At 43.8% G+C, this 27,665-nt stretch overlaps 1 protein-coding gene across 1 annotated transcript in view; it reads left to right on the forward strand.

Annotated features, from left to right (window-relative positions):
- The window catches only part of LOC127579203 (unconventional myosin-XVIIIb-like), a 211,480-nt gene that overhangs the window by 144,418 nt on the left and 39,397 nt on the right, over positions 1-27,665 (forward strand). Inside the window, exons 33-35 of the mRNA XM_052031811.1 lie at positions 10,992-11,108; positions 14,824-14,907; positions 23,519-23,656. Of these exons, the coding sequence (XP_051887771.1) occupies positions 10,992-11,108; positions 14,824-14,907; positions 23,519-23,656 (339 nt within the window). The remainder of the gene's footprint in view (positions 1-10,991; positions 11,109-14,823; positions 14,908-23,518; positions 23,657-27,665) is intronic.

The raw sequence follows: 27,665 nt of genomic DNA on the forward strand, positions 1-27,665 counted from the left end.
CTTCTTATATTTAAGAAAGTCAAAGGATTTTTATAGCTGGGGAGAAAAGAATATCTGAACTAAAGCACTCAGTCTTGTTTTGCTGGGTATTTTTTTTGCTTCTTTTTTTACATGCGTGTCATTATGTAGTCTCTGGTTGTCCATGTACTATACAGAATTAAAGCTGGCATACTAAACCAATGCACCTTTGTCTTTCCCTCCAGGCTTCTCATGATGATCTCAAAAAGAATTGTACTTTGTTGCTTAAATGGACTTGCAAGCACTGTTTTCTATTTGTTGGTTTAGTTGTCCTCTCCGCTTGGTGACAATGGTTAATCATTGTATCAAACAGGGCAGTGGGAGCATTCAGACCACTGGGTCTGTAAACTCCCTTTACATAGCTCTGGTTTCAGGATCTGAGGGCTGTCAATTGAACCTTTAATCCTTCTCTCTTTCTTCAGTGTTATTTTCCCCATGGTTTGTTAAACATTGTAGCTCGGCACTGTGCTACCTGTGCCAGAGTGTCTTCCCTCCCATCCCCTTTTCAAAAGATCTTAGATTGCAGGGTTGTTTGGAGAGTTCCTCCCCTGCCATCTAAAAGACACTTGGACAGATATATAGATAGGAAAGGTTTAGAGGGATATGGGCCAAATGCAGAAAAATGGGACTCGTTCAGGTGGGCAACTTGGTCAGCATGGACCAGTTGGGCTGAACGGCCTGTTCCTGTGCTGTATAACTCTATGATTCTATACGTTAATACACCAGTGTTCATAGAGTTATACCACATGGAAACAGGCCCTTTGACCCAACTGGTCCATGCCGACCAAGATGCCCGACCAAAGTGCCCATCCAAGCTAGTCCCATTTGCCGGCGTTTAGCTCATATCCCTCTAAACCTTTCCAATCCACGTACCTGTCCAACCGCCTTTTAAAAGTTGTTGTGGTACCTGCCTCAGCCATTTCCTCCACAGCTCATTCCACATATATACCAACTTCTGTGTAAAAAAAATTGCCCCTCAAGTTGTTCCTATTAAATCTTTCCCCTCTTACTTTAAACCTATGCCCTCTAGTTCTTGATTCCCCAACCCTGAGAGAAAGACTGTGCGCATTCACACTATCTATGCCCCTCATGATTTTATACACCTCTGTTCAATGGAGCCAAGAGTTTCTCCCTGTATGCTACTTGTTTTGGTTCCCCGATTCAGGTCTGACACTTACCCCTTTGATTAGAAATGTTTGTACCCTTGCATGGGGAGTTATTACGGTCCTACAGTTGCATAACTTCCCTTGGTTTTAGTGGTTCTGTACCAAGGGTTGAAAAGCTCCATGCTTCAAGTACTGTAAAAGGTTTCATAATGGGTAGAATTCAAACATCAAAAAATGACAGACTCTAGTGGGCCATTAGTGAGGCATTAATTGCAAAACATGGGATCTCTTGTCACCCAATCTGACAATGCCCCCGGACTTTTTATTGCATGAATTTGATTAGCAGTTGTGATACCAGGAAGGAAGATTTTTCTTCTCTTTCATTTCACATGTTTTCTTCTCCCCTGTCATTGGGAATGACCGAGATCTCTCTTTCCACATTTTTGTGGCCCAGCTATAATGAGGTACCATAGGATTGGGTATTGATGGTGCTAAATGTGTAACTTCCCATGCTTTGCAACATATAGCACCTCGCTCTTAAACTATCTGCTCCATTGCTTCAGTTGTGCCTCTGGCAATGAGGTCATTGACCTCACACAAAAATGGCCCAGACTTATTTGCTCTTCCTCAACAAGTTGGGCTGAGGATTTTTTTTACCAGCACTGAAAAAGCCAAAGTTGTGATCAGTCTAGCCTTGAGCTGGTGTGAGATGAAGTTTGGATCACCAAGGCACAGGCAGCTGGTGTAAATGTTGCAAGGAAGTACCTCTGTGCCTCATTACGCAGCTAGAAAAGAAACTTTTTATTTCACTATTTAATTAAACAGTGAATAAATCTTGCATTTACTTGAGGCCACTGTATGATTCACTTCAAAGCTATCGCTCTATGGTGAAATGCCTGCTTCTGATCTGGGGAATACTCGCAAGCAATGGAGATGCAATGCAGAAGAGGCCTTTTACTTTCCGGTAGCTCCTGTAGTTTTAGGCAGATTTTGGCAAAGGGGGATGGGGGGAGGGGGAGCGGGTGGGGGTGTGGGTTAGTTGGGGAGAATGACTGGTAAGTGATCCTGCAGAGATCTTGCAATACATGCATGGCTTCTTCCTTATGGACGTACCGTGGGCAGGCACGGTAGTGTAACGGTTAGCATAACTCTATTACAGCGCCAGTGACCTGGGTTCAATTCCCTCTGCTGTCTGTAAGGAGTTTTTACGTTCTCCCCGTGTCTGCGTGGGTTTCCTCCCCGTGCTCCGATTTCCTCCCGCATTCCAAAGACGTACGGGTTAGGAAGTTGTGGGCATGCTATGTTGGTGCCGGAAGCGTGGCGACACTTGTGGGCTGCCCCCAGAACATTCTATTGCAAAAGATGCATTTCACTATGTGTTTCGATGTATGTGTGACTAATAAAGATATCTATCTACCTACCTTATCTATCTACGTAGTGGTTCCACAGGCTTTTGATTAAGAGCTGCATAATGGGATGATCAACAAAGTTGAAGCACATGGCATAAAAGGGACATGCATAGCATGGGTACAGAGTTGGCTAAGTAATAGGCAAAAGAGGGTAATGATGAATGGTTAATTTTTAGACAGAAGTAAGGCGAATTGTGGCATATCCCAGAGATCGGTGTTTGGCTCATTGCTTTTCCTAATCTGTATTAACGACCTAGACTTGCAGATACAAACCACAATTTCTAAGTTTACAGATGACACAAAGCTTGGTTGTGTTGTGAACTGTGAAGAGGATGGTGATAACTTGTAGCAGGCTGGTAGAATGGCCAGGTGTGTGGCCGATGAAATTTATTGCAGATACTGTGCAACGATGCATTTATGTTGGAAGAATTAGGAAAGGCAATAGAGAATAAAGGATACAGTTCTAAAAAGGTTGCAGGAGCAGAGAGAGTATCATGCTGAACTTTCATAAAACACTGGTCTGGTCACAGCTGAAGTATTGTGTTCAGTTCTGGTTGCCTCATTGTAGGAAGGATGTGAGGGGCACTGGAGACGGTCCAGAGGAGGTTTGTGAGAATGTTTCCAGGGATGAGGGGCTACAGTTACAGGGAATAATTGGAGATGCTGGGACTGTTGAGGGGAGATATGATAGATGTTTGTAATATAATGAGGGATCTGGACAGAAAAGTAATAGAACAGGCTGTTACTTTTGGGGGTCAAGGATTAGAGTCTATAGCTGTAAACTGAAAGGAAGGAGAATGAGTAGTAACCAAAGGAAAAGCTTTTTTACGCAGCCTGTGGTTGGAATCTGGAATGCACTACCTGCAGATGTGGTGGGGGCAGGTTCCATTGTGGCCTTACATACATGGTAAGGTAAAGTTTACAAGGCTACGGAGAACGGGCCATGGAAGGGGTAGAACCTCTGCTCTGCCCGGGACTGCAAGAAACTGCAGAGAGTTGTGGGCACAGCTCATTATGGAAACCAGCCTCCCCTCCATGGATTCTGTCTATGCTTCTCGCTGCCTTGGTAAAGCAGCCAGCATAATCAAAGACCCCACCCTCTCCGACCGTCCCTCTTCTCCCCTCTCCCATTGGGCAAAAGATACAAACGCCTGAAAACACGTACCACCAGGCTCAAGGACAGCTTCTATCCCGCTGTTATAAGACTATTGAATGGTTCCCTTGTACATTAAGATGGACTCTTGACCTCACAATCCACCTTGGTATGACCTTGGACTTTATTGTCTGCCTGCATTGCACTTTCTCTGTAACTGTAACACGTTATTCTGCATTTGTTTATTGTTTTACCTTGTACTACCTCGATGCACTGTGTAATGAATTGATCTGTATGAATGTAGGCAAGACAATTTTTTCACTGTACCTTGGTACATGTGACAATAATATTCCAATTCCAACTAGTTCTGATAGAGCTGATACACCTGCCTATCACTATCTCTTACCTGCATCTACCTATCACCACCTTGTGCCCACCCCACCTCCCCTCTTTTGTCCACCTATCACTGCTCTGCTTTTCCCTCCTGTATATTGGGCTTCACCTTTTCCTATCTTCAGTCCTGAAGAAGGGTCCTGACCCGAAACTTTGACCGCTTTTCTCCACGGATGCTGATATGAAAACCTCCCTAGTTAACTAAAGTGCTTCAGTGAAGAAAATCTGCCATCCTTGTTGGGTTTGACCAATGCAAGACAGCAGTGGTACCAATGGGGTAATTCTTGATGCCTGAGGTGGCTATGGAAGTCACTCAGTTTGGGGACAATTAGTGATGAACAGTAAATGCTGGCCTTCCTAGCTCTGTGAATGAAAATAAAATACCCTTTGCTTGGAGATGGTGTACATTGTGCTTGCAACAGGGCCTGAACTGGGCTGGTTTTCTTTCCAGATGTTTGAAATTAATTCCTCCTCAGCTGCACATCTGTCTGACACAAAATTGGCAATGATAAAAGGTGTATTGAGCTCGAAGTGGGCAGGCATGGTAGGTGGGCAGGCAGGGTAGTATAGCGGTTAGCATAACGCTATTACAGCACAAGTGACCCCGGTTCAATTCCGGCCGCTCTCTGCAAGGAGTTTGTACGTTCTCCCCATGTCCGCATGGGTTTCCTCCGGGTGCTCCAGTTTCCTCCCACATTCCAAAGGCATGCAGGTTAGGAAGTTGTGGGCATGCTATGTCAGCGCCGGAAGCGTGGCGACACTTGCGGGCTGCCCCCAGAACACTCTATGCAAAAGATGCCTGTCACTTTGTGTTTCGATGTACATGTGACTAATAAAGATATCTTAAAGTTGAAGGAAACCATTTAAAATTAATGTTTTTTTCATTAATATATATGTTTAACAATTTCAGCAAAATATAATTATTTATTGCTGTTTAAAGTCTTAATTTGCTTTATCCTACGTGTTCTGAGCCAGGCCAAGGTGGCATACATGTAAAGTGAGGAAAGTAGCAGAATTATTTCTCCGTGGCAGTGATGGCACTGAATGTGTGTGCAGTTGTATAAAGCTGGGCAAGTGAATAAAGGTCATGTTTCAAATTGAGACTCCCTGCTAATAAAAGCTGTGGATACTGGAAGAGCTCAGCAGGTCAGGCAGCAACAGCGTGGAACAAAGTTGTTAACGTTTCAGGTTGGTCAACTCAAACAGTGGGCTGAAGTGTACACACCAGTTGCCAGGGGATTGGTATACAACTAGCGACGAGCTCCTCCTTGATTTTGTTGGAAAACACTGGAGATTAGATGTTGGGACTTCTGACCCCTGGTTCTGTGAATGCCCAGGGCAGAGCTCAGTCATATTGAGCGGATAGCCAGATGCAGCAAACGATCTGCTGGAGGAACTCAGCAGGTCGAGCAGCATCTGTGGGAGGAAAAGAATTGTCAACATTTCGGGTTGAAACCCTGTATCAGGACTAAAACGTTAGCAACTTCTTCACCCCACAGATGCTGTTCAACTCACTCAGTTCCTCCAGCAGATTGCAGTCTCTTGGGTCTCTTGTGATCATATTAACTTTTTCTGTCTGCCAGCAAGACACAGGCCATTGCAATATTAAATTAACATAACTAGGCCTGGAAATCTATAATGTGGTGCATTTTTTAATGTGCTACATAATAGAATTTTATATTAAAAAAAACCTAATCACTAAACACGTGCATTTTGTGATGTAAGGTTTCGAACTGAAGAGTTGACAATTCATTTCCTCTCATGGATGCTGAGTTCCTCCATCAGATTGTTCGTTGCTCCAGATTCCAGCATCTGCAGTCTCTTGTGTCTCCAGATACCCAGATGCTCTTTGTGTCTAATCATTCAGCTTTACCACAGCCCCATTCATTTGAATGGGTTCACCACTCGGGATTGATGAGTTTTTTTCTTTACATTAAATTTATTTACTTATTTTTAAGCTGTCAAAATATCATCAGGGCAGATTGGGGGCAGGGTCTCAGCATCCAACACCTGAGGCCTAGTTACCAAAGATGCACAGGTCCACTTTGCGGGAGGGCTGCAGAAATAAGGCTTCCAGCCTAGGTAGACCTGCATGGTTGTGAAAGGCTGGTGCAATTGCAGGGATCACAAGTTGGGACAAGAGTTGAGTGCCCTGATTCTCTCTCCACAAGAGCTGCCTGGCCTGCTGAGTATCTGTTTTACATTCCCACTGCAGCAGCAGGAAAAAGTCGAAGAGACTTGGTTTTTCATGTTGTCTAGTGGGACGTCTGGCATGCTAGTGAAGTACTTCTGAAATGAAAAGTGGGATGCATGGCAAGCTCCTGTATAGTATAATAATCTGTTTTACTGCTGTAGCTTGAGGAATCCTGATTGACCAGAATAATGCCAACATCTTCTAACTAGTGACGTGGGATTATTTTACAAACATCTGAGAAAGCAGATGGGTCCTTGATTTAACGTCTCATCTTAAATACGGCACCTCCAGCGATGTGCTATTCCCTCAGCACTGCAATCCAAAGCAGTGTCAGCCTAGATTTTTGTGCTTACATCCTCGGAGTGGGACTTAAGCTCATGACCTTCTGACACAGAAGCAAGGTGATCACACCTGGATATATCACCAAACAACCCGTGGTCCTTGAGTTTGAATATTTAATTGGGAGCCCCTTGTGAGTGGTGGGAAAACAGATGAACAATACTAGGAACAAAGCTACATGTCAACAATGATATCACAAAATGACTTCCATAGCTTACAATGAGCTGCATTAGCAGTTTCTTTTCTCTAATGTGTCGCTATGTTAAGGTCAGAATGTTAAACCTCAGAGATGAAGTATTGAGTGGGAGGGTGGTGGGGTTGACGCAGTTGCAATTGCAGTGTTCATCTTAGATGTTGTTTGTCGCTAACAGTCCTGTGTTGTCTTGTTGGGATGTTTGTGGGATGATTGACTCCATTGCTGAATGGGAAGCAACAATCTGCACATCAGTCTTCAGAATGAAATGGTTACAGTTCTTTCCTGCCCTTCCCCTTCTGAAGTTTTCTACTTCACCTTGAAGCTCCCTGAGGTCAGCTTTGTGTCTGAGCGCAGATAAACTACTGTCGGCCACTGCCAACATTACCAGTCAGTCCCTGGGTGGTTGACCAACCCTCTTCTAATCATGGAGTCCACAATCCTCTCCCCCAATATTCTCTGTCTGATATTGAGGTAAATTATGGGAGTTATCTACATTCCAGCATCTGCAGTTTCTTGTGTCTCTGAATTATGGGAATAAGTTTGTGCTTTCACTTCGCAAATTGCGGCAAAACTGCTATTTCCAAAGAGATTTATCCACAGTCTTCATGTTACCTCATTAAGGTGAGAAAGTTGGAGACACAAGAGTCTGCAGATGCTGGAATCTGGAACAACAAACAAGATGCTAGATGTGCGTCAGGCAGCATCTGTGGAGGGGAATAGATAGTCAGATGAAAGTTGAAGATGACCTGAAACATCGACTGTCCAGTTCCCTCCACAGATGTTGCCTGACCTGCTGAGTTTCTCCAGCATCTTGTAAGGTCATAAAGTTAAAGCTCGGAGACAAAGTATTGGTTGTTGGTGGTGTTGAAAATGCAGCATACATGTTGGATGTTATTTGCATCAAAATGTGATTTTTTTTTTACTGACCTAGATTATCTTTTGTAAGTACCTTGGGGATAACATCTGTATCTGATGTACGAAGGAGGAAGCTGTACTGCAAAAGGCCTCTGGTGCAATATGAAGAACTGCAGCTGGTTTTTCACGAGAACCATCAGTTATTAAACATGTAGAGATCAAGAATGGGAGCTGAGTAACCTTTCTGGCCAGATGTGATTCACCCTGAGTAACCCTTCTGGCCAGATGTGATTCAGAGTGCAATGTGCAATTTAGGGGGCTGCTTGTCTGCTTTAACATCCAAGCTAGTTACAAGTGAACCAAGTGCATGTTGTCACAGAGTGTTGAATAATCAGATAGTCAATCCAGGGAAGGGCCAAGATGTCAATTTTAAAGAATGACTCTTTGTTAAACTCTAAAGTCACAATCTATTTCCACATCAAAGCTGTTTCTCATTGTCCCTTTCTTGATGTGTAACATTCGGCATCACTCGAAGGGAGCACTTCCCATTTCTAATCGACAAGCCAAGTGGCTGCAATATAATGTACAAGCAATTGGCTGCAACGTATCTGTATCCTTGTTTCAGTGTGATAGGATTCAGATCATGTGACACCAGCCATTGCTCTATATCAACACAGGCACAACCCAGTATGAAAGATTAACAAAAGTGGTTATGGCCATAACTTGATCTGTCCCTGGTTTAATCATTAGCATAGTTTTCAATGGGAATGAAGACCTACATCAATCCAATCTTTAGTTTCTGAGTTAACAAGCCTGGGTGTTTGAATTGCGAAAACCTAGTCAGACTCCAGTATGTGACTAAATTGTGTCCTCACTGGACAAGGGGAACACTCAGTTTGCTCATTTCTAAAGCATCATCATAACTTTGTAGTGGTGTTTTACAAGTGGCACATGTCACTGAAACCTACCAATGTAGGAAATGGAGCATAAGAACACAACAGGAGCAGGAGAAGGCCATTCAGCCCCTCAAGTCTGCCCTGCCATTCAATGCGATCATGGATGATCTGCCTCAGGCCTCAACTGTTCTGTGCCAGTTCTCCATAGCTCTTAATTCCCCGATCATTCAAAAATATATCCACCTTCTCTTTTAACCTCTCCAATGATCCAACCTCCATAACCCTCCGAGGTGTGGAATTCCAGAGATTAATCACTCACCGTGAATAGAAATTCCCATGCAAATTGGTAAATAGCTTTATTATTGTCACACGTACCAAGGTACAGTGATAAACTTTGTTTTGTATGCCATCCATACAGATCATTTCATTACAACAGTGCCTTGCGGTAGTACAAGGAAACCCAACAACAGAATGCAGAATAAAGTGTTATAGTTACAGAGAAAGGGCAGTTCAGGTAGACAATAAAGTGCAAGGGCCATAACGGGGTAGGTTGTGAGGTCAAGAGTCCATCTTATCATAGTAGGGGACTGCTCAATAGTTTTATAACAGCGGGATAGAAGCTGTCCTTGAGTCTGGTGGTACGTGCCTCAGTTTTAAATGCTGCTCCCTTATCTTGTAACTATTTCCCATTGTTCTTGTAACTATTTCCTGTTGTTTGAGACTCCCACTAGTGGAAACAACTCCACAACTATCTAGTCATATCCCCTTGAAAAGTAGAGCGGACTAATCAGCCCTTGAGCCTGCTTGGTCATTCAGCAAGTTCCAACTGACCTTCCGTATCAACCCCTTAGAATCCAAGAACTCTTAGAAATTCTCAATGACTGAGCACCTACAACTCTCCAGGGTCAAAGGCAAAGTCAAAGTCGAGTTTATTGTCATCTGCACAAGTACATGTATTCACAGGTGCAATGGAAACTTACTTGCAGCAGCATCAAAGGCACATAACCCTTCTTATAAGCAGCATTCACAAGAAAAACATAAATTAAACATAAATTATACAGAATTTTTATTAGGAAGAACATAATTAGAACAAAAAAAATGTCTATTTTAGTGCAAAGTGATCAAAGTGGTCATAGTGTTGCTAAACTCTAGTGATTAGGGTAGAACATTCCCAAAGTTTCACAACTTTTTGAATCAATGAACTTCTCCATCTGAGTCCCTAATGATTGACCCCAACTTCTGAGACATGGACAGTTGGTTCTGGAGTAGCCACAGTCATCAAACAATGATGTGGACTCTTTACACCAGGAGATACATCAGCAGGACTCTTATGAAGTTCTGAAAATATTAGCTCTGTTTTTCGCCCCACAGTTGCTGCCTGAGTTGCTGAATATCCCCACCATTCTGTTCCACTGACAGTACAAGAAATGGTAAACCATCTCTCAGGCTGTGAGCAGCAAGAGTTTTTTGTTAATCAGACACTGTTGGCCCAGCTTGGGCAAACTTGGTTTCAGACTTGGAGCTTTGTTCTCCTTTCAGTTACTGTGAGAATCTTTGCCTGCCAGCAAGATGTTTGCTGCCTGTGTTTGGGAGGGACAAGGGAGACACAGTTTGGAACTCAGAATGGTCGGTCGAAACTTCAGAAATTTATCTGTTATTGTAATTTGAGAACAGTAGTTGCTGTTTTTCCAGATGTTCTAATCCTCAGTCACACTTTCGTATTGGTCACGATGTGTAGGAGGCCACTTGGCTCATTGAGTCACTGCTGTCTCTGCGTCCTATTCCTGACCTTTTCCCTACAACCCATTCTCTCTCCTGCCACCCTGATTTTTCTACCTTTGGGGTAACTTACAGCAGCCAATTAAGATAAGATGATATCTTTATTAGTCACATGTACATCGAAACACACAGTGAAATGCACCTTTTGCATAGAGTGTTCTGGGGGCAGCCCGCAAGTGTCGCCACACTTCCGGCGCCAACATAGCATGCCCACAACTTCCTAACCTGTACGTCTTTGGAATGTGGGAGGAAACTGGAGCACCCGGAGGAAACCCACGCAGACATGGGGGAGAACGTACAAGTTCCTTACAGACAGTGGCGGGAATTGAACCCCGATTGTCGGCGCTGTAATAGCGTTACGCTAACCACTACACTGCCCTGCCTACCAGCCCGGCATGTTTTTGGATGGTAGGAGGAAACCAGAGCACTTGGAGGGTCCACACAGTTGCAGGGAGAACATGCAAACTCCACATGGACACGACCCGGGGTCAGGATCGAACCTGGGGTTTCTGGAGCTGTGAGGCAGCAGTATCATCTGCTGATCCATTCGACAGTTTGGGGCTAAAGTGATGAAGGTTGAATCACATGATCATGACAGGTTGAAAGAGAAATCTTGGCCAGGCTACAATGAGTATTTAAAGATAAGGGTAAAGTAAGAATTTTATTGGTGGACTGTATGTTGTTCTCTGAAATTTCCATCTGCTTGACGGTAGGTTGATGAACAGCTGTATCAGTTGGAGCGTGAGAAGTCTGACCTGCTGAGACGTCTCGAAGAAGACCAAGAGGACCTGAATGACATCATGAAGAAACACAAGGACCTCATTGCTCAGGTACCTGGCCTACATTGTCCATTTGCTTTGGCCATTTGGCCTCTTGGGCTCACGCTGTCAGTCATTCAGTTGTGACTGGTCACTAGAGCCCTACCTTAACTGTGACACTGCAGATGCTTCAGGATAAGGCACTGCCACAATGGGCTGGAGTTACTGACCAGCTCCCACTTACCACATCTCTGGCTTCCACTTCATCTCCATGCAATCCCAGATCCCAAACTCACCAATCTCTGCAGGACACCCCACGAACTATTCCAATCACCTCCCTGGAGACTGCAGATACTGAAATAATTCCAACTTCAGATATTCTGCTCCCTCTCTGTCCCATTTCCCTCTCCTCTTGATCTACGAGTTCCTCCTACACCCGCCCCAGCCCCCTGTCACCCTATTTCTTTCCCCTCCCTCCACCCACCCCATCTGTCCATCACCCACACCCTCCTCCCACTGGGCCCCCTCCCCCTCTGTTCCCATCTGCCCTCTCCACCTCCCTTATTTGATTCCGTGCTCCCCCTTCCTCTCCTATCAGATTACATCACCTGCAGCCCTCTGTCACCTCCACCTCTCACCTCCTGGCCTCTGTCTCTACCTCCACACTTCCCTCCTCATCTACCTATCGGTCCACCTCACCTCGATCCACCTATCAGTCACCAACTCTTGCTCCACCCCTTTCCCTCACTTCTCTATACCGGCTATCTCCCCTCTATCTTTCAATCCAGATGAAGGGTGTCAACACGAAACGTCGACTGTCCATTTCCCTCCACAGATGCTGCCCGACCCGCTGAGTTCCTCCAGCGTCTTGTTTTTCCTCCAGTCACCTCCCTGGATCGGAGCCATGAACTGCAATGCACTAGGAATGTGGATTGAAGGGGAAAAAATAATAACTACCATAAAACGCTCCACAGACCTGATTTAAAGGCATTACTTCTTAAATATTTTTAAATAAGTATAAAAGGGGTTGATGCAGTTTAAGTTGTTTTCTCCTCTCAAAAATGAATATGTCTACTAACCTGCTAATTACCACAGTTGATAAAAGTAACACATTTCCACAATCTTGTCTGTTTTAACCACAACACAGCCACAGTTTCATCAATTTTTATCCTTAGCTTGGGTAGGGATTTTCTGATCCTCTACTTAATCGCCCCTTCCCTCATTATCTCCACATCACTTGAGTTTCTTCATTTTCACTGTAGGCTGAATGTTTGGCGGCCGCGTAAAGGGATAGAACAATTCTTAGAGCAGGTGTGGCAACACAGGTCTCACTGAGGTGAACAGAGTAAGATCCCACGGAGCTTTGGCTTGTGTTGGCTGTGTAAGATCCAAGGCATTGTCCTGTCCAAAAGACTTTCTCTTTAAACCTGAATGTAATGCTCAACGTCTAAGAAATCAATGATTTGCACACTTTTATTTCTGTTGGGACAGTCCAAGCACAACAAATATTTTCTCCTTTAAATCTATAAAAAGGCACAATGAAGATACAATGTAGCTTCAGGCTTGATGTTCCTCAATAATGTGATTTCTTTTAATATCTCTTTAGATCAATAGAGTACAGAGGTGATGCAGTGGCTGAATTATCAGATTAGTCATGTAGAGGCCTTAGCTAACAATATTTACAAAAAAAGCCACCATGGCAACTATGAAAGTTAGAATTGAGTTAATAATCTGTAATCTTGTCAATTCTGGCCTATAAATTAATGTCTGGTTCTTTAATATTCAAGGAAATCTTCTGTCCCTTTCCTAGTCTGGTTGCTCTGAGACTCCAGACCCGTCAAAGTGTTTGGCTCTTAAACCGTCCTCTGAACTGACCCAGCAGGTCACTCCGTTCAGGGCTTTCAGGGAGAGGTGATAAACGCTGGTCTTGTCAGCAATGCACAAATCCCAAAAGAAAATGAATAAATAAAAAAAAATGAAAAGGCAACATTCAAACATTGACAGTGTTTTAGAATTATGCCTTCATTCAACAAACCATCATCTCTCTTTTATTTCTGTCTAGTTTATTGTGGGTTTACCTGCATTATTTATGAAAAAACTTAAAGCTACTTCTCACAAACAAACACATTGCAAATATTGAAATATTTATAGCTCACCAGTTCTTTACAGTCAGGTGGGTGTCATGTCCGGGGCTCTGGGTTGTGAGTCCTCCTGGCCTGAACAAGCAAGCATGACTAGCCAAACAAAAAAAGGATTAACAGAGGTAACAGTTGCAGAATTCATGAAGAAGTTCCTCAAAGTCCATCAATGGTTTCATATTCTCTCTCCTGGCTGTTTTTCCTACAAATGTCATTCTTGGGATGTGGGTGTCACCAGCAAGGTCACTGTTTATTCCCTTTTTCTAATGCTCCCGACAAGGCAGTTGTGAGTAGTCTGCTTGAATCATGGTGAGCCATATGTTGGAAGATAGTCCAAGAGTGCTATTGGACAGTGATTTAGAGCCTGTCATGATGAAGGAACGGTGATACACTTCCAAGTCAAGATGTAGTGTGACTTGATGGGGAAACTGGAGGTGGTGGTGTTCCAAAGTACCTGCCACCCTTGTCCATCTTGGTGGTAGGGGTCGTGGATTTGGGAGGTGCTGTTGGAGAAGCCTTGTTGAAATTGCCAAATCAGTGAAAGTGCAATTGCTTAAAGTCAGTGGAAGGGTTTTCAGTGAAGGAATTGTAGCTCTTGTGTCTCACTTTAGTTGGCACATTCACGTCAACATGACTCCCTTTTCATTTTAAATTGTGGGTCAATAGATGAAGGACTCAGCAACTTATCCACCTTTTGCCACTCTCATTAAGGAAACACAGTAGTGCTGCAGGTAGTACAGCTGTCTCCCAGCTCTGGTGACCATGGTTTGATTCTGACCTGCGGTGGTGTCTGTGTGGAGTTTGCACATCCTCCCATTGACTGTGTTGGCTTCCTGTAGATGCCGCAGTTTCCTCCCACTTTCCAAAGAAATGTGGGTTGGTAGGTTACTTAACCACTGTAATTGCTCCCAGTGTGTAGGTGGATGGTAGAAGACTTTGGGGGAGTTAACGAGCATGTGTGAGAAGAGATCACAGGAAAATAAGATGACATAAGATATCTTTATTAGTTACATGTACATCGAAACACACAGTGAAATACATCTTTTGTGCTGAGTGACCTGGGGGGCAGCCCACAAGTGTCGCCACGCTTCCTGCGCCAACATAGCATGCCCACAACTTCCTAACCTGTACGTCTTTGGAATGTGGGAGGAAACCGGAGCAACCGGAGGAAACCCACGCAGACACGGGGAGGATGTACAAACTCCTTACAGACCAGTACCGGATTTGAACCCAGGTCGCTGGCGCTGTAAAGTGTAACGCTAACTGCTACATTACGGTGATAGGGGAATGGGATTGATAAGATTGCACTGAGAGCTGGCATGAACTCAATAGACTGAATGGCCTCCTATTTCATGAGGGGAATCGATGATATATGAAATATATAGAAGTCATGATTGAATCTAAATCCCAGAACTCCCGTTCCAACAATTCTCTGGGAGCGCCTTCACCTGAAGGACTGTAGTGGCTCACCACCACCTTTCAAAGGGCAGTTAGAGATGGACAATAAATGGTGACATTCCCAGGAATGGCCACGTCCCATGACTGCACAAATTAAAACAAAACGTGAATAAATTGTGTCATTACTTTGTATTTATTATTTTTGTTTAATTTACCAAGTTTTTTTTTCTCCTTCCCCTGACCATGGGTAGACATCCAATGACATTGCACAGATACAAGAGCTGCAGAGTCAGCTAAAAGAAGCCACGAAGGAGAAACAGAACCTTGAAGAAAAGGTAGGAGACTTTAACTGTGATTTTGGGCATGGGATTTTGGACCACGAGTTAAGTTTTGAGATAAGATCCCCCTTCTTTGACTTGAGTTTTCCAGCATAACTCCACCTGGTAGATGCTGAGGGCACATACAACCAGGCTCAAGGACAGCTTCTATCCCACTGTGATAAGACTATTGAACAGTTCCCTTATACGATGAGATGGACTCTTGACCTCACAATCTACCTTGATATGACCTTGCACCTTATTGTCTACCTTCAATGCACTTCCCTGTAGCTGTGACACTTTACTCTGTATTTTGTTATTGTTTTTACCCTGTACTGCCTCAATGCTCTCTGTACTACCTTAATGCACTGTGTAATGAATTGACCTGTATGAACGGTACGCAAGACTGGTTTTTCACCGTACCTCGGTACAAGTGACAATAATAAACCAATACCATTGTAATGGTCCATCAATGCCAAGATTTATTTCTCTCCTCGACTTATCAATACTCAAGACCTAACAAGTAAACTTCATGCCACAATGTTGAGTAGAGGCTATTGATGACCTACACATTTCTTTGATATTCTGGCAGGAAGTTAATTTCTTCTGAAGTCAAATGTTACTGTGGTATCAACAGAGAATCCAGTAACACATCTCTTGACAACCTCAGTTTTCTAGCCTAAAGATTAGAACCCTTCCGCAAACCTAGTAATGAGCTGCTTAAAGGTGCATGCGAAGAACCTCAAAGTGTAAAGTGATTACCTAAAATGTTCCAAGATGACATATAAACTGCTTTATTTGTATTGCACTGAATCTCAAATATCCTTACAGATTCAGCTTCTCCCTGTAAAACCTGAGATATGTGACACTGAAACTTTTGATCTGACTGAAAATGACAGAAGTGGTTATTGTAAAAAGCATATTAAAAGCAAGCCTTAGCCTTGTTCATTCATTGATGTTTCTTTCAAGGACGTGTCTCTGAGACCACCTGATTTCAAGATCTTTGTTGAAGGTTTTGTTCTCTGGATCACAGAAAATTCTTTTGATCATCCGGTTCTAATTCTATAAGCCTGCAGGGCTAGTTTTGGTTCTTTTCTGAAACTTGACCTTGGCTCAAGTTCAAGCTTATTGTCATGGGTATACATACATCGAACATAGAACATTACAGCGCAGCACAGGCCCTTCAGCCCACGATGTTGTGCTGACATTTTATCCTGCTTTAAGATCTATCTAACCCTGCCCTCCCACATAGCCCTCCATTTCTCTATCATTAATGTGTCTATCTAAGAGTCTATTAAATGTCCCTAATGTATCTGCCCCCACAACCTCTGCTGGCTGTGCGTTCCACGCACCCACCACTCTGTGTAAAAGAGATACAGGGCACACAGGATACCCAGGGTACACATGTCATGTAAACATAAATTATACATAACTTAAATGACAAAAACAAAAATGACGTTAGTACAAGTTGAGGGAAAGAGAAAAGAAATATAGTTGGAGGTAGAGTTAGGGATTTTCAGGTCAGTTTAAGAATTGGTGGCAGTGGGGAATAAACTGTTGTTGAACCTTGCTATACGTCCTGCCTAATGGACCCATCAAGGAATGTGGTGTCTGTTTGCGGCCTGGGTAGATGCAAAGCGTTGCCAGTTAGTATTTTAGTGGTATTCAGTAATGTCAGCGCTTGAGAGCTGTGCCCCTCTTGTTGACCATGTCTCACTCTTGTCTGAGAGTTTCAGGTCCAATACTACTCCAGAGTTTTGAATGCAAGAAGCTGGGTTGCATCGCACCCTTTTACGGAGGCAATGGTGTCAGAGGTGCCATCTTGAGACATAAAATGAAGCCCTTCTGTGTGGATGTCAGAGCTTCTAAGGCACCACTTACAGGAGGGCAGGAAGGGTTGTCGTCCCAGATTTCCTGGCGTCCCTCAGACATTACTGAAAAACAATTAACTAATCATTATCCAGTTGTTGTTTGTGGGAACTTTCTGTCCACAGAATGGTTGCTGTGTTCAAAAAAAGTGACCACACTTCTGGATAAAAAGCACCATGGGATTTCCTGCAAGGGATGTAATGGTGCTATGGAAATGCAAGTTTTAATATTTTGATTTATTTCTGAGGCTCCTTGGCACCGTGACGATTCCCTTGGTACAGTCCTTTATTTCTTTCTCTTGCTTTCTAATGCCATTATCCCAGCCTTTGCCGCAAAAATAAAGGAAGGTCCACTTGCCTTCTCCCCCATGCAAGGAGTGGAAGTTCAGGCTTGTCCATCACCCTGTATCGTGGCTCTGTGGAGTAGCTGATGGTGGGCTGCTAGCGACATCCTCGTGGTTGTGGACCTCAGCAAAGAAATGAGAAATAGGAGCAGGAGGAGGGAATTCAGTCTCTCAAGCCTGCTCCACCATTCAATAAGATCTTGGCTGCTTTGATCGTTGCCCTATCCTTCACATTCCTGCCTGAATCCCACAACCTTTGACTTCCCAATGGGTCAAAAATCTGTCCCTCAGCTTTAAAGCTATTCAATGACTCTCTTCTACAACTTTCTGGTGCAGAGAACACCAAAGATTCACAGCCTTCTGTGAGAAGAAATTCCTCCTCATCAACTGTCAAATGGTCAACCTCATTTCTGAAAAGATGACCCCCAATTCTAGATTCCCCCATGTAGGGAACAACCCCTCTGCATTTATCCTGTAAAGACCCATCAGAATCATACCTGTTTCAACAAGATCATCTCTCAGTCTTCTAAACCCCAGTGCACATAGGCCCAACTTCCTGCAGGAGTTCATAAGTGACTCGGGACCGATCTAAGACTCCCTCACTCAGCAACTAATGTACAACAATTCACTGCATGGTTTACTTTTACTATCTGTGACTGTAGTTCTTTTACCCGGCTGCAATCAATTGGGACTGAATTAATGTGTGTTTTTTTGTTTGTACTGGTTGGGTTACCTTAAACTGATCAAATTTCTTTAGCACAGGAAGGGCCATTCAGCCCTTTGAGTCTGTACTGGGTCTTGTTGAACAATCCATTTAGTCCATCCCCATACCTTATCTCCAGAGACCTACATTGTTTTCGACATCATTTATCCAATTCCCTTTTGAAAGCTGCAGTTGAATATGTAGCCATTGCTTCCCAGGCCATTGTTTCTCACTGTATAAACAACATTTACCTTCGTGCCACTTCTGGGTCATTTGTCCCTCACATTAATCTGTGTCACTGGATCTCGAATGATCCACAGCTCTCCAGTCTATTCCCTACCTGAACCACCTACGTTCTGAATGTAGCAGTTAGCGTAATGCTATTACAGCGCCAGTGACCCGGGTTCAATTCCCGCCGCTGTCTGTAAGGAACTTGTACGTTCTCCCCGTGTCTGCGTGGGTTTCCTCCAGGTGCTCCGGTTTCCTCCCACATTCCAAAGACGTACAGGTTAGGAAGTTGTGGGCATGCTATGTTGGCGCCGGAAGCGTGGCGACACTTGCGGGCTGCCCCCAGAACAATCTACTCAAAAGGTGCATTTCACTGTGGGTTTCTATGTACATGTGACTGATAAAGGTATCTTATCTATCAAGTCTCCTTCCCAATATCTCCACTCCAACCCCTTTTCTTCTATTTTCACAAATGGAATCTCTGTTTCGATGTACATGTGACTAATAAAGATATCTTATCTTATCTTATCATCCCTGGAACCACTTTAGTATACCTTATTTCTCCTTCTCTAACACATTCACTTCCTTCCTAAAGTGTGGCAACCAGAATGCATGCATTAACAGTCTGGATAGGAATGTAGGAGGTATGATTAGTAAGTTTTCAGATGACAGGAAAATTGGTGCATTGTTGATAAAGTGAGGAGGATAATCGCATCTATTGTCATATGCGCAAGTACAGTGAGGTACAGGTACAATGAAAAACCTGCTTGCAGCAGCATCACAGGCACGTAGTTACAGACAACACACAGGTGGTGGAGGCAAATACGACAGATGTTCAAGAGGCTCTTAAATAGGCACAAGAATGTGCAGGAAATGGAGCGACATGGACATCGAGCAGACAGAAGGGCTGAGTTTAGTAGGGTATCTGATTACTAATTTAATTAGTTTGGCACAACATCGTGGGCCTAAGGGCCTGTTCCTGTGCTGTATTGTTCTAAAAAAAAATAAATTATACAAGACAGCGAAGACAAGATATTCCTAGACTACAGGAAGATATTGATCAATTGGTAAGGATGGCTAGAGCAATGGCAGGTTGAATTTAATCTATGATTCACTTTGAGAGGACCAATAAGGACAGAACATATACAATGAATGGAAGGACCCGAGGGAGTACTGGGGAACAGAGGGACCTTAGTGCACAAATCTAAAGATCCCTGAAGTAGCAGCACAGGTAGATAAGGTGGTGAAGAAGCCATTCGGGATACTTGCCCTCATTAGTTGAAGCACAGAATATAAAAGCAGGGAGTTTATGGTACAAGGTTATAAAACATTGGTTGGGCCACAGCTGGGATACAGTGTATAGTGCTGTCCGCCACATGATAGGAAGGATGTATCTCACAGGAGACTGTGAAGAGGGGATTCACCAGGATGTTGCCTGGGATGGAATGTTTCACTTATGAGGAGAGACTGGATAGGCTGAATTTATTTTCCTTGAGCGGAGGAGGCTGAGGGCGGCAGAAGTATCAAAACTATGAGCAGCATAGATAGGGTAGGTAGCAGGAAATATTTCCCCACAATAGAGGTACCTAAATCTAGAGGGCACTGGTTTAGGATAAGGGGTAAGATCTGGGGAAGAATTTCTTCTCCCAGCGGGTGGTTGGAATCTTGACTGTTTGAATGGGTGGTGGAGGCAGAGACTCCCACAACATTGAAGAAGTATCTGGATGAACACTTGAATCACTAATGTATAGAAGGCTACAGACTAAATACTGGTAAACAGAATTAGTGTGGGTGGTACTTGATGGTTGGCATAAACATGATGGGGTGAAGGATTTGCTTCCGTGCTGTATGACTATTTGATTCTATGAGAATTGGACATAATACTCTGGTTATTTCCTCAAAGGTTCAGCATAACCTTGCAGATTTGTACTCCAGTGCTTCTATATTTATGAAGCCCAGGATCCCATTTTATTTACTTAACACTTTCGCAGGCTACTCTGCCACCTCTAGAGCTTCATCCACACACACACACTCAGGTCTCTGATCCCACAGTCCACTGAGAAATGGAGCACTTGGTCTACGTAATCTCTCCCTGTTCTTTCTGCCAAAATGTAACTGTAACACGCACCTCCTCGTTAAACTTGATTTGTTGCTGGTCCACATGATAGTTCACTAGTGCCTTGAAACCTAATACTATCTATCCACCATTAGCTCCGTGATAAAAAAGGTTTAAAATTTTGTTTCTTTCTTTGGATTTGTAAATAATCACAAAATGCACAAAACATAAAAACAGATAGTAAAAGATTTTATAATTATATAAAAGCAGAAAAGGGTAACTAAAGTGAACATAGGACCCTTGGAAGTTGAGAAGGGAGAATTAATATTGGGTAATGTGGAAATGGCCGAAGCCTTGAACGACTATTTTGTGTCGGTCTTCACGGTGGAGGACATGTCTAACATGCCAAATAGAGATGTTATGGATGCGATGGGAGCTAAGGACCTTGATACAATCGCTGTCACTAAAGAGGTAGTGATGAGCAAACTAGTGGGCCTAAAGGTAGACAAGTCCCCTGGTCTTGATGGGATGCATCCCAGGGTACTGAAAGAAATGGCAGAGATTATAGTAGACGCACTTGAAATAATTTACTAAATTTCTCTGGACTCTGAGCAGGTCCCAGCAGATTGGAAGACAGTGAATGTCATGCCACTGTTTAAATAAGGATATAGACAAAAGGCAAGTAACTATAGGCCAATTAGCTTATCGTCTGTAGTCGGGAAAATGCTTGAAGCTATTAAGGAAGAAATAGCGAGACATCTGGATAGAAATGGTTCCATCAGGCAGACGCAGCATGGATTCAGGAAGGGTAGGTCCTGTTTGACAAACTTATTGGAGTTCCTTGAGGATATAATGAGCACAGTGGATAGAGGGGAACAGGTGGATGTTGTATGCTTGGATTTCCAGAAGGCGTTCAATAAGGTGCTGCATAAAAGACTTATCCGTAAGATAAGGCTGCATGGAGTTGGGGGTAATGTATTAGCATGGATAGAAGATTGGTTAACCAATAGAAGGCAGAGAGTTGGGATAAATGGGTGTTTCTCTGGTTGGCAATCAGTGGTGAGCGGGGTGCCGCAGGGGTCAGTGCTGGGCCTGCAACTGTTCACGATATACATTAACAGTTTGGAAGAGGGGACCGAGTGAAGCGTATCTAAGTTTGCTGATGACATTAAATTGAGTGGAAAAGCAAATTGTGCAGAGGATATGCAGAGTCTGCAGAGAGATATAGATTAAGTGAGTGGGCAAGGTTCTGGCAGATGGAGTACAATGTTGGTAAATGTGAGGTCATCCACTTTGGAAGGAAAAATAGAAGATCAGATTATTATTTAAATGGTGAAAGATTGCAGCATGCAGTTGTACAGAGGGACTTGGGGGTGCTTGTGCATGAATCGCAAAAGGTTGATTTGCAGGTGCAACAGGTTATTAAAAAGATAAATGGAATGTTGGCCTTCATTGCTAGAGGGATTGAGTTTAAGAGCAGGGAGGTTATGCTGCAACTGTACAGGGTACTGGCGAGGCCGCACCTGGAGTACTGCGTGCAGTTCTGGTCTCCTTACTTGAGGAAAGATATACTGGCTTTGGAGGTGGTGCAGAGGAGGTTCACCAGGTTGATTCTGGAGATGAGGGGGTTAGCCTATGAGGAGAGATTGAGTCGTCTGGGACTATACTAATTGGAATTCAGAAGAATGAGAGGGGATATAAAATTATGAAAGGGATAGATTAGATAGAGGCAGGAAGGTTGTTTCCACTGGTAGGTGAGACTAGAACTAGGGGACATAGCCTCAAGATTTGGGGGAATAGATTTAGGATGGAGGTAAGGAGAAACTGCTTTTACCAGAGACTTGTGAATCTGTCGAATTCTCTGCCCAGGGAAGCAGTAGAGGCTACCTCATTAAATATATTTAAGATGCAGTTAGAAAGATTTTTGCATAGTTGGAGAATTAAGGGTTATGGGGAAAAGGCAGGTAGGTGGATCTGAGTCCCCGGTCAGATCAGCCATGATCTTATTGAATGGCGGACCAGGCTCGACGGGCCAGATGGCTGACTCCTGCTCCTATTTCTTATGTTCTTATGCAAGAAGATAGTATACAGAGTCACTTATCATTTGAAGTATATGTTGCCATGGCAAAATACCTCTCCTTCCCCAACAATATAATGCGGTGACTTCATCAAGAAAAGATGCATCTGTACCTAAAGTGAAAGTTAGAGTCAGAATCATAGAGAGAGAGAGAGAGAGCTCGGAAACAGACCCTTCGGCCCATCGAGTCCACACTGACCACCAACCTAATCCGACGTTAATCCCTACTTTTATTCTCCCCACATTGTCATTAACTCGCTCCAGTTTCTACCACTCACCTCTGCACAAGGGGCAATGTACAGTGGCCAATTAACCCACCAACCTGCATGTCTTTGGGAAGTGGGAGAAACCAGAGCGCCCACAAGGAAACTCACAGAATCACAAAGAGAACACGCAAACTCCACGTGGACAGCAACCGACAACAGGATTGAACCCAGGTCTCTGGCGCTGTGAGGCAGTAACTCAACCATCTGTGCCACCCACGTTGACAATTAGAGATGTCTGTTAAGTTTATAACACCTCATATTCCGCCTTGCGAGTCTCCAACCTGATGGCCTTAACATCAGCACGGTAGCGTAGCGGTTAGTGCGACACCATTACAGCACCAGCGATCGGGGTTCGATTCCCGTCGCTGTCTGTAAGGAGTTGGTACGTTCTCCCCGTGTCTGCGTGGGTTTCCTCCGGGTGCTCCGGTTTCCTCCCACATTCCAAAGACATACGGGTAGGTTAATTTGGGTTTAAAATGGGCGGCGCGGACTCGTTGGGCCGGAAGGGCCTGTTACCACGCTGTAAATAAAATTCTAAAAAATTTAAAAAAAACTTCCGGTAACCCCACCCCTTCATTTTCTTTCCCCCCCCCCCCACTCCTTTGTCTTCTCTTATTCCTGTGGCTCCCTTCCCCCCCCTTGATGACCTGCCCATCTCCTCTCCTCCCCTCCCCCATCCTTTATTCCATGGTCCACTGCCCTCTCCTACCGGATTCCTCCTTCTTCAGCTCTTTGCCTCTTCTGCCTATCACCTCTCAGTTTATTACATCTTCCCTCCCTCCCTCCCTCTCACCTGGACTCACCTATCACCTGGACTCACCTCTCCCCTGCCTGCGTGTGCTCCTCTCCCTCCCCCACCTTCTTATTCCGGCTTCTGCCCTCTTCCTTTCCAGTCCTGATGAAGGGTCTCGGCCCGAAACGTCGCCTGTTTATTTCCCTCCATGGATGCTGCCTGACCTGCTGAGTTCCTCCAGCACTTTTTGTGTCTGTTAAGTTTTATTTCTTTCTGTTAGAGAGTCACATGATCCTGTTTTCTGTTACCTGTGCTGTGGTTCACTCTATGTAATTGGTCTTTCCCGACATCCAGTTGCAGGTTGCACAGAGCAGGATTGAATACATGGAACACTCGATGGTGGAACGTGGGATTGTAAGCCGGCAAGAAGCTACTATCTGTGATCTTGAGAACAAGATCGAGTTCCAGAGGGCACAGCTGAAGAGATTTGAGGTGAAGTACATCATTTTTTTGGAGTTCTTTTTTCTTGAATCGCTTTCTTGTACCTGTCAACATTTTGAAACCATTACATCTACCTCGGTATCTCCAGGGAATCCTGTCTGTTTGGTAGGGGCTCCTCCAATTAGCAATACTCTTGATGTTAGATCACAAGATTGAGTATGTTATCAACTTCTCATGGGAATCTGGACTTAGATCTTAGTTCAGGAGCATTTATTCAAAGATGAAGTGATCAGGGGAATGCAGTGCTGTCTCGCTATGACGGTTTGGATTCTGCAGTCAGTAGTCAAGAGATGGCACAATGATCTCACAGTCTCTGTGGGGTGGGTTTCCCTACTCCTGTCAATGCTTGCTTTCAGGCATCACATGAACATACAGCTTAGGAGCAGTAGAAGGCCAATTGGCCCCGTAAGCCTGCTCCACCATTCAGTAGGTCCACAGCTGATCTAACTATAACTTCAACTCCACCGTCCCACCTATCCCTGTAGCCTTTCACCCCCTTGCTTTATCAAGAATCAAACTTTCTTTGCCTTGAAAAGACTCTGCTTCCTCCAGCCACTAAGGAAGGGAGCTCCAAAGACTCATGACTCTTTTAGAACGAAAAAAAATCACCTCGTCTCTGCCTTAAATGGGTGACCTCTTATTTTTAAACAGTGACCCTTCTAGTTCAGGATTCTTTCAGAAGAGGATCGATCCTTTCTGCGTTATTATGTGTTTTTATGTAGTTATAATAAAGAACTACAGTTCCCAGTAGGCAATGCAAGGGGGTCACATGGGGGAAACAGGAAGTGGCTGTAAAAAGAGCGGGAAAGCGAGCCAGCCTGGTGTGTTGGTTAATAAAAATGTTCAGATGTTAAACCCACACAAAGTCTGTCTCTTGATGAAGAACAAACATAACACTTTCCACATCCACCTTGTCAAGACCCCTTAGAATCTTATGTGATTTAATCAGCTCGGAAGGTTCCCCAATGTCCAGCCATAGTGATGTTACCATCCCAGCTGGACAGCCAACCACTAAAGGGAGCTCACAGACGGCAAATCAAGAAGTAAAAAGCACTTCTTTAACTAACAATTTACAGAGAGTAAAATATTGATTCTGGCAATCATAACATTGGTAAATTGGTTTATTGTCACATGTACTGAGGTACAGTGAAAAACTTTGTTTTGCATGCCACCTATACGGATCATTTCATCACATCAGTACATCAGGGTAGTACAAGGGAAAAACAGTAACAGAATGCAGAATATTGTGTTACAGTTACAGAGAAAGTGCAGTGCAGGCAGGTGATAAGGTGCAAGGCCATAACGAGGTAGATTGTGAGGTCAAGAATCCATTTTATCATATTAGGGGACTGTTCAATAGACTTTTAACAGTGGGGTAGAAACTGTCCTTGAGCCTGGTGGTATCTGCTTTCAGGCTTTTGTATCTTCTGCCCGATGGGAGGGGGATCAAGTTACAAGCTGAATTATTATAAAAAAAAGTCTATTTTATCATGTTAAAATCTTCTACATTTTGAAGCATTTAAAAAGGAATTACAATCCACACATACATAATCAGTGTTTTAGCTACAGAGAAATTGTTAAGCCATTTTCAACATATTTTACAGTGATAATAGTTCATAAACAACTGAAAGTCTGATCAATGGAGACACAAGAGACTGCAGATGTTGGAATCTGGAACAACACACAAGATGCTGGAAGAACTCAACGGCCAGGCAGCATCTGTGGGGGGAAATGGACAGTCAAAATTTCTGGTCAACACCCTTCATCTCAGTCCAGATGAAGGGTCTCGACCCGAAATATTGGCTGTCCATTTCTCTCCAGAGATGCTGCCTGACCTGCTGAGTTCCTCCAGCATCCTGAATGTTGCTGAAAGTCTGATTAGTTCAGCTAATTTTTGGAGATTATGTTGGAGAAGACTGCAGACCAATGCACTTTGCAGAGGTGCAGGAAATCACTAACCCCAGCTTCTGGGTTTCCATTTTAACTGTGTATGCGTGAACAAGTTTCATTGTGTAATTTCAACCAGAAAATCCCAATCGTTATCTAGCTGCATTTCAGTATTGTGTAATATATAAATTGACCAAGAAAGAGAGAGCTGAATTATTAGAAGTAACCATAACATATTCATTTGGAACTTGCTGGGGAACCCTTCAGGTGATCAGTGATATTGACTGTAGGTTTTCTCACTTTTCACTCCTTCTCGCCTTATTCGCACTTCCGGTTTCCAATGAACACACAACCTAGAAGTATTGTTTTTGCCAACAACTCTGCACCTAATATAGTCCCAAAGTGCCCAGAAATCTGTCCCATCTACTGCCGTTCTGTGGCACTGTATTTGAGGTTCTGTTTTGAGTGGGGCCTTGTTGCTGTAAACACCTGCCTCGTGTGCTTTCCGCTGCCTGGTGTTCTCAGCTGACCACTGCTTCACGTTTCATAATAGCTTCTACCTTGCTTCACTTATTTCCTTATCAAAATTTAATTCCAGTCCTAATTATGACCTCTCAATGTCTTGTCTCATTGTCACACTGCAGCGAAGCAATAAACTCCTTTGTGAAGCAAAGAAACCCATCCATTGTGATTGGAATAAGAGTGTCCACTACTTCCTGTTTCCTTGAGTGGAATTTAAATTCAGTGAAAATGGTGTTTCCATGCAGCACATGATGCAATTGATCCTCTCCCTAGTTGTTCTTGAACTGTTGCGAAGAGTATAACATATCCCTTCCCCACTGCCCAAATATGTCTGTGTGTTAATCTGATTCCATTCAGGTTGTTATCTGAGCCCTAAGCAGCTCAAAATCTGTCAAATCCTTTTATCCACCTTAGCCGTTCGTGGGAAGTAGGGTTTACCTGGTGGGCTAATGCTGTAAGAGGTTATTTATCTGCACAACAACTGCAACTGCATGACTAATCTTAACAGTTTGCAGATATTTTTTCCAACCTCCTGCTAACTGTTTCTCAACAAATAGCTCGCTCTAGATTCCTCCAGTCTTCAGAAAAGCTTGACTATCTGCTGCAATGTTCTTGAAAAAGATTAACACTTGGAGTACTAACAACAGTGATTTATTCCAATCATGCTGCCTTGCAGTTCAACTACATTGTGAATGTGATTATCCCCACAGCCTCTTCTGGTTTCCCCTTCTGAACCTTGCTTTCATGATGATGATTTGCAATTGAACCTTGCACGGACAGTTCCTGTTGTGTCTCTTGCTTCAGGTGTTGGAGTTTAAAATCACTCCTATGGTGGTGCTGGTTAACCCTTTCAGAATTGGGATTATGTTTCTGCTTCTTCTTCCACTTGGATTTGGAATATTGTGAGTAATCTTGGGCTCCGTATGTAAGGAAGGAAGTGCTGGCCCTGGAGAGGGTCCAGAAGAGGTTCACAAGAATGATCCAAGGAATGAAAGGCTTAACGTATGAGGAGCGTTTGATGTCTCTGGGCCTGTACTCGATGGAGCTCAGAAGGATGAGGGGGGACCTCATTGAAACCTACCAAATACTGAAAGGCCTGGATAGAGTGAATGTGGAGAGGATGTTTCCATTAGTTAGGAGAGTCAAGGATCCGAGGGCACAGCCTTGGAATAAAGGGAGGTCTCTTTAAAACTGAGATGAGGAATTTCTTCACCCAGAGGTTGGTGAATCTGTGGAATCCGTTGTCACAGAGGGCTGTGGAGGCCAAGTCATTGGGTGTATTTAAGGCAGAGATTGATAGGTTCTTGATTGGTAAGGGGGTTAACGTTACGGGGAGAAGGCAGGGGCATGGGGTTGAAAAGAAAATCAGCCATGATTGGATGGCAGAGCAGACCCGATGGGCTGAATGGCCTAATTCTGCTTCTATATCTTATGGTCTTGTGCTCCTCCAGTCAGAATAAATCTTGCCCTTGCATGAAAGTACAGACTTACATTTAATCTACCCCAATTCCATTTTATTCTCCCCACATTCCTATCAATTACCCCGAGATTTTATCAATTAATCACTCCCTGGGGACATTTTACATTGGCC

This window comes from Pristis pectinata, chromosome 17 (assembly GCF_009764475.1).
Source record: "Pristis pectinata isolate sPriPec2 chromosome 17, sPriPec2.1.pri, whole genome shotgun sequence".
Lineage (NCBI taxonomy): Eukaryota > Metazoa > Chordata > Chondrichthyes > Rhinopristiformes > Pristidae > Pristis > Pristis pectinata.